We start from the raw sequence: 8,098 nt of genomic DNA, 5'->3' as shown, positions 1-8,098 counted from the left end.
GCTCATTTGCTTTCTTGCTTCTTTTGACACAGAATTGCTTTTTAACTTGCTGTTACTTATTTGCTCTGTATGGCAAAATAAAGAATACAGCTACCTTATATTTATATTTGCGAGTTAAGGACTGTCCTTTTTTCAATCAGGGAACTTGTAGGCAGAGGAATTATTTTTTACTCTAATTTCTTAATTTGGTTAATGTTTATATTTTAAAGAATAATATGGTTGTATGTACTTCCTTTAAAATTTTATATTTGGCTTCTGCTAAAGAGTTGCTTTTAACTCTTCATTTCTTTCACCCAAACCTGCATTTTAAAACATATTTGAACCAAGCATTTAAACAGTTTTAATTCCTGTTGTTTGTGTTTTTGCAATGTGCCAGGCAATGAATAGAATTTAAAAAAATAAAAAAATAAAATGAGCCCTGGCTGAGTAGCTCAGTTGGTTGGAACATTGTCTCTTACACCAAAAGGTTGCAGATAAAATAAAATGAACATAGCCATAAACATCATCAGCAGTTTCTTGATAGCACATTTGTCTGTACTGTCATGTGGTTTCTGGCCATCTATTTAAATTAGAGAATCAGATTTTACTTTCAATGTGTGTTTTAAGGGGATATACAACATGATTCTGCCTGTGTCTGGAGCTGGGCTCATGGGCAGAGGAAAAGCATTAAATTGACATAATTTCTTTCCTAGGCTTTCCTCATTTATACCATCATCTCACCATTGAAAATTTTTTTATGACTGTGCTTTCACACATTTCTTTCTTTATACTATTGTATAAATAAATTGTAATCATTTTTAAAGATTCACACATATACAAAACCCCTAGCATCCTGAGGTTTCAGGGGCTGTGTAATGTACCACACAAACAATGACTATATATCAGTGTGGGTATAGGTAACATTTGACAAGGAAGAAACTTGAATATTTCCAGGGAGAGGAGGTTAGGACATATTGGGCATGTCCATCCGTAAGACTGAGACAGGATCCACTGATGATCTTTTTATCCGGCTGTAGGAGAAGGTTGACAGGACAGCCTCCAGCAATCCTGATCTCCATCTGAACAGGGCAACGGTAAGAACTGTGGCTGTGGGGTGGAGGTCATCTGGATGTCAAATAAATTTAGGTCTTAGCCTGAGGATAACTGAGTATTCATAGGAACAAGGTTGGGTACAGACTGTAAGAGAAAAGTAACAGTAAAATTATTTCTAGGAAGAACTAGCTCAGTTTAACTTCAGTAGCTGGTGGCATCCCTGGAGGGAAAGGAGAAGGGGGTGAGGTTATGGAAGGGTACATAAGGAAGGGGGGCAGTTTAGAAGACTCTTCTGAAATGCTTATAAAAATAGAATGACCCAACATATGCAACGTAACTGTTTTAGAGTGGGTTCTTTGAAATAACTCCATCTTTGGGGCTGTGATTACCATGGTCAGGTAAAAGCATGTTAAGGTGTTACCATCTCTTCAGGATGTTCATTGTAGCACAGAAAAAAACTGGGTAGGAAAACAGTTTATTAAGTTTCTAATCTATTATGCCATTACTTCCCCCTAGCATAGTTTGTGTTAAAAATACTTATAATTGGGAGGTTTTGGGTTCCTTCTTATGCAGTTACATAAATATGAAGAGAATTATGGGGAGGCCCTGGATGGCTTTTCTCGAGCTGCAGCGCTGGACCCTGCCTGGCCGGAACCCCGACAGCGAGAGCAACAACTCCTGGAATTCCTGAATAGATTAACCAGCCTCCTTGAGAGCAAGGTAAAGATGTCTAAAGGCTGAATCCTACTTCTTTATTCTGCTGTACGTCAGTAAAATAAGACTAGAATAGGCTTTGGTAGTAGTGACTCTATAGAAGTGGTAGATGGGAGGGAAGGACTAGACTCTCCAGGAGAGGGACTAGTTCCTAGCTTCTAATCTGTTTCCCCTTCCTTGGCAGGGGAAGGTGAAGACCAAAAAGTTGCAGAGCATGCTGGGAAGCTTGCGCCCAGCCCATCTAGGCCCTTGTGGTGATGGGCGCTATCAGTCAGCCTCTGGGCAGAAGGTGACCCTGGAGCTCAAGCCGCTGAGTGCACTGCAGCCTGGTGTGAACAGCGGTGCTGTGGTCCTGGGGAAGGTGGTGTTCAGCCTCACCACAGAGGAGAAAGTCCCCTTGTGAGTTTGTCTTTGCCTTTCCTCTTTTCTATCCTCTGAACTAGTACTGCCACTTCCTGGCCTTTCTCTGATAGTTGAAAACAATCAGTGGTCACAGGTCACTGAGTTCTGCTTCCCTTCTGTGACTGTCCCACAAGCAGGTATTGTCTAGGTCAGTGGTTGGCAAACTGTGGCTCGGCAAACTGCGGCTCGCGAGCCACATGTAGCTCTTTGGCCTCTTCGGCCCCTTGAGTGTGGCTCTTCCACAAAATACCGACTTCTGCGCATGGGCCACGAAGTTTCAATCGCACTGTATGTGTGCGCCTGCATGTAGTATTTTGTGGAAGAGCCACACTCAAGGGGCCAAAGAGCCGCATGTGGCTCGTGAGCCGCGGTTTGCCGACCACGGGTCTAGGTGATGTCTGATAATCTCTGTAGATTCTGTACCATCCATTTTTCCCTGTTTCAACAGATGTTTATTGAACATCTACTATATGTGCTATAGAGAATTTTAAAAAAAAGAGATGTAAAGGACTCAAGCTAAGAGTGCGTATAGTCTAGCATTGGAAATGAGTTAAGACTGTTCATTTAGAAAATTTTTCACTCTTGAAAAATTAGAGTTTTTCTAGTGCCATCACTCCTTGGTCTTTTTTTTAATTTAAAATGTATTTTTATTGGTCTCAGAGAGGAAGGGAGAGAGAGAGAGAGAAACATCAATGATGAGAATCACTGATCACCTGCCTCCTGGATGCCCCATATGAGAATAATCGAGCCCACAACACGGGCATGTGCCCTGACCGGGAATCGAACCATGACCTCCTGGTTCATAGGTTGACGCTCAACCACTGAGCCACACAGCCCAGGCTTGCTCCTTTGCCCTTCACTCACTTCTAAGACGTTCTCTTTTGTTCCTTCCCAAACAGTCCCTGTTCTTGTCCTTGTTGTTGAGGATTTGTTTTCCTGTTTTGACCCAGTTAGTTTTCATTTCTTTAAGATTCAGTCCCTTCAAGGAAACATTTCCTGCTTTTTGATTTCAACATTTCTCCGCGAGTTCCCACGTCCAGCCATTGGCTTTACTGAATTAGCACAAGGGAAAAATTATTCTAGCACCTATCACAGTTTGTACTGTAGGTGATGGTTTAACTGACTCCTGCTAGATTGCTAGTTCACATATCTGGATTGGTGTTTTACTGCTAATCACAATGCTTGACATATAATATTCAGTAAAAGTTTGTGGAATTAAACTAAATTGGCAGTTATGGTCATCAGAGAGTTTGATAAAGGTTGTAGAAGTTAAACTGATAGACCAGGAATAATGTTTCAATAATGAACATTGAGCTAGTTCATTATTAATAACTAGAGGCCTGGTGCATGAAATTCGCACACTCGGGGGATCCCTCAGCCCGGCCTGTACCCTCTTGTAGTCTGGGAGCCCTCGGAGAATGTCTGACTGCCATTGCGCTCACTAGCCGTGAGCCCAGCTCAGGGCTTCTGGCTGAACGGCACTCCCCCTGTGGGAGCGCAGTGACCACCGGGGGCAGCTCTTGCGTTGAGCGTATGCCCCGGTGGTCAGTGCGCATCATAGTGACCGGTCATTCCGCTGTTTGGTCAATTTGCGTATTAGCCTTTATTATATAGGATTGTCAAGTGGTCTCAGTGTGCATGTGTCCTAATTCTTGGCAAAGTGACAGATCAATGAGTCATGTGTATGTTCTCTAAAGATATTATATATCTTAGACAAATGAAGACTCCGATGTCCATAGTGGATGATGGTACCTATCATAGGTTTTCTAGATAAGTTAATAAAAAAGCACTTGTTTGTTTTATTGGTATTTAAAAACACCACTGTTTCTGTTCTTTCTTGCCTACTTTTCTTTTTTTTCTCTTAACTCCTTTGAACCGGGCAGTACATTTGGCCTGGTGGACTCAGATGGCCCTTGCTGTGCAGTGATGGTGTACAACATGGTGCAGAGTTGGGGAGTGCTCATCGGGGACTCCGTAGCCATCCCTGAGCCCAGCCTTCGGCATCACCGAATTCAGCACAAGGGGAAGGTGGGTGATCGCTAGGATTCTTCCTCACCTTATAGGCTCTGAAAGTGGGGCCAAGTTTATCTCTTAAAATATATGGAAAGGGATGCATTTGTGTGTATGACATTATTTATATAAACATATATATGTAATTTTTACTGAAAAGGAAAACTGGTAAACAGAAAAAATGACAAAAACGGACTGAATAGACAAAGAAATACTGTATGATATCACTTATATGTGGAATCTAAAAAAGCTGAACTTATAGAAAACAGAATAGAATGGTGGTTACTGTCGAGTTGGGAAATTGGGGAGATGTTATTTAAGGGTACAAACTTGCAGTAGATAAATAAGTCCTGGAGATCTAATGCACAGCACCAGTGATTATTGGCAAAAATGGTATTATAAACTTTAAAGTTGCTAAGATCTTAATTGTTCCCACCACAAAATAGAAATGATAATAAAGTGACTTGACAGAGGTGTTAGCTAACACCAGGATGGTCATACTACAAAATAGGAATTATCAAATCAACATGTTGTATACCTTAAACTTATACAATGTTATAAGTCACTTATCTCAAAATAAATTTTAGAAGGTGGGGGTGGGAGGGTGGGATGGGAGTGATTCATCAGGGAACTTATATGTATAACCCAAGGACACAGACAATAGACTGGTGGAGGCCTAAGAGGGGCAGGTATGGGGTAGAGGGGATTAATGGGGGAAAAAACCACACAAAGGGGACATCTGTAATACTTCCAATAATAAAGATAAAGTAAAAAAACAAAAACACAAAAAGAAATTAAAAAAAATGGACTGAAATATTGTCACTTAGGTATTACTGTTAACAGTTTGGTGTGTATACCTCCAGTTCTTTTCTTTTTGATAAATATATACACATGTTCATATGTATAACTTTAATCATGAATAGAATATTATGTGCAAATGTTTGTGAACATTTCCTGTGTTTTTAAACTTTTACAGCATTGTTCTGAATTGACACATAGAAATGATGATGACAGTTAAAATTTACTGAACACTTAACTGACTGCTAGACACTGTACTAAGTTTTATTTCCTGCACTAGCTCATTTAATCCTCATAAAAACTTTATATCTGCCCATACCCATGATTTTTTTCTTTTTAATTTTAAAAAATATATTTTATTGATTTTTTTACAGAGAGGAAGGGAGAGGGATAGGTAGTTAGAAACATCGATGAGAGAGAAACATCAATCAGCTGCCTCATGCACACTCCTTACTGGGGATGTGCCTGCAACCAAGGTACATGCCCTTGACCGGAATCGAACCTGGGACCCTTCAGTCTGCAGGCTGACGCTCTATCCACTGAGCCAATCCAGTAAGGGTGATTATTTTCTTAAATGCATTTCTAAGGTAGAATCCTGGCCCTAAAGGGTATGCAGAAAGATTTTTGATACATATTGCCAAATAATTTTGTGGAAGTTTGCACCAGTTAATACAAAAAGTGGATGTAATTGTTTCCCTGTAGTTTTCTTCTTAACTCATTATAGAAACCTTTGAAAAAATTATTTGCTGATTTTATGTGAAAAATATAGCATCACCATTGTTTGGCTTTGATTTCTTGATTATTGGTGAGGTTGAACATTTTATATCTCTAGTGACTATATTTTATTTAAAATTTTTTAAATTTATTGATTGATTTTTAGAGAGAAAGAAACATTGATTTGTTGTTCCACTGCATTTATTGGTTGATACTTTTACGCGCTCTGACCAGGGATTGAATGTGCAACCTTGGCATATTGGGATGACGCTCTAACCAACTGAGCTATCCTATTTAAATACCTTTCATAAATTGACTTTTTTTTGGTCACGTCCCCATATTACTGTTAGGATATTTTTTAAAAATTGATTTGTGAGAATTCTTTAATTTACCTCTTTAGTTTGACTTAAAAGAGCCTCCTTCACCCTCCCAGTGGAACAATCTTTTTTGATGATTTTTAAAAAAAATAGATTCTATTGATTTTTTTACAGAGATAGAGTTAGAAACATCGATCAGCTGCCTCCTGCACACCTCCTACTGGGGATGCGCCTGCAACCAAGGTACATTCCCTTGACTGGAATCGAACCTGGGACCCTTCAGTCTGCAGGCTGGCACTCTATCCATTGAGCCAAACCAGTTAGGGCTTTGATGAAGATCTTTTAAAAGCATGTTTTAAAGTACATTTGAACTGATGAAATGAGCTGATTCTTTTCTGTTATTAGGAGAATTTCTAAACCACACTTTCTGTTTCTTCCTCCTGATATAAAGGGAGAAGTAACTTATATCTGGCAGGTTAATTTAGGGCCTTACAAACCCTTGACCTGAGAGTTCCTTAGCATTTCCACTTGGCTGGCTACTATGTACATCTAGTTACAGTTGTCAGCAAACACTATGAAGGGCAGATTCTGTGAGAGCTGGTGGCATCCTTTTGTTAGCCAGTGCCAGGAACCTGTCTTTTTTGAAGCTACTAGTACCTTCCCTGCCCCAGATTTTCCTTCTGAAGGTTAAAATCTTTGGAAAAATTATATCTCCTTTGTTAGTTCAGCTTTGTTGAAGGTGAGGTGGAGGTAAAGGGGGCATATACTAAGGGGTGAGAGAGGAGGAAATCGTCACAGGTGGTGTATCCCCTGTGTTGGAATTTGTTCCATCTTAGGGTCTGTAACGAACCTCTGTATGTTTGTCTTTTCTAGGACTATTCGTTTTCCAGTGTCCGCGTAGAGACGCCCCTCCTGCTGGTGGTGAATGGGAAGCCTCAGGGCTCCAGCAGCCAGGCTGCTGCCACAGTGGCCTCACGGCCGCAGTGTGAATGACCTCACTTACCCTGCATGCTGAAGCGGGAGCGGAGGCACGGAGATAAGCTCAAGGGCACTCGGCAGCTGGACCAGCCGCATCCAGTGACTCAGCCGGAATGGGGGAATGTTTTAGATGACTTTTCCTTCCTCTGCCCTGTAAGACTGTTTGTGTCTTTTCTTTCTCTCCTGTTATCATGTTCTAGCTCTCTCTGGGGCCACACATTCTCCTGGTATATCTCTCCTGCCTCTTTCATTGCTCTTCTGTGTTTTAGGCAGAGAGCATGGAATTGGTAGAAGTGTTGGGATCTTGCCATGGGACAGAGTCCCCAAAGTTCCTGTTCTTGCCTCCTTCCTGAGCCTCATGTGTACATATCATTTCAGTATTTATTGCTAAGGGAGGGGGCTTAAATTTATAATGGCTTGGTTTTTGAGCAATTTTTATTTTATTTTTATTTTTAAAATTTAGATTTATCCCCTTCTTTGGGGCTGGAAAAGAATTAAATTTGTTTGGAAAAAAAATAATACTGTGTTGTTTGGCCTGCTTCATTCTCTCTAGGCTTGGATTCTTGGTTTTTAGGGTCACTTCAGGATATTAGAATAACACCCACCACCTTCCTCCCTTTATACAGAGGAGTTTTGTTCTCAGTCCAGAGCAGGAGTGACAGCTCCACAAAGTCTCTGGGAACCAGCTTCCTTCCATTTCCCCCGTTCTGTCATCCTACGGGTGGTCATTAGCATGGCCTAAGATGACACACACTTCTAATAGTGTTATTAGACTGAAAGACCAGAGAGAGCCAGGTATTCAGTTTTTTAATATGCCAGTGATACATTTATAACATCCTTGTGGGAAAATGAGAAAATATGAGGGAGGATTAATAGCCAATTGAATGGTACTCTACTGGATACAGATTAACTTGGAAGAAAGACTTTTAGTGATATGGCTCAGGTCTTTGTCCTTGGTCCAGTCCTGTTCAACTTTTTTTTTTAAATTGATTTCAGAGAGGAAGGGAGAGGGAGAGAGCTAGAAACATCGATGAAAGAGAATCATTGATTGGCTGCCTCCTGCACGCCCCATACTGGGGATCGAGCCTGCAACCCTGTTCAACTCTTTAAAAAAATTATTGTATTATTCCTGT

General features: G+C 40.7%; 1 protein-coding gene across 1 annotated transcript in view; it reads left to right on the top strand.

Annotated features, from left to right (window-relative positions):
* TTC5 (tetratricopeptide repeat domain 5) overlaps positions 1 to 7,481 on the top strand; it is a 15,544-nt gene extending 8,063 nt beyond the window's left edge. Inside the window, exons 6-10 of the mRNA XM_006756750.1 lie at positions 1,017 to 1,073; positions 1,606 to 1,752; positions 1,931 to 2,145; positions 4,032 to 4,176; positions 6,861 to 7,481. Of these exons, the coding sequence (XP_006756813.1) occupies positions 1,017 to 1,073; positions 1,606 to 1,752; positions 1,931 to 2,145; positions 4,032 to 4,176; positions 6,861 to 6,980 (684 nt within the window). The 3' untranslated portion in view covers positions 6,981 to 7,481. The remainder of the gene's footprint in view (positions 1 to 1,016; positions 1,074 to 1,605; positions 1,753 to 1,930; positions 2,146 to 4,031; positions 4,177 to 6,860) is intronic.
* Positions 7,482 to 8,098: the final 617 nt, after the last annotated feature.

The sequence above is a fragment of the Myotis davidii genome, unplaced genomic scaffold (genome assembly GCF_000327345.1).
Source record: "Myotis davidii unplaced genomic scaffold, ASM32734v1 scaffold594, whole genome shotgun sequence".
Taxonomy (NCBI): domain Eukaryota; kingdom Metazoa; phylum Chordata; class Mammalia; order Chiroptera; family Vespertilionidae; genus Myotis; species Myotis davidii.
This window is presented reverse-complemented; position numbering and strand designations above follow the sequence as displayed.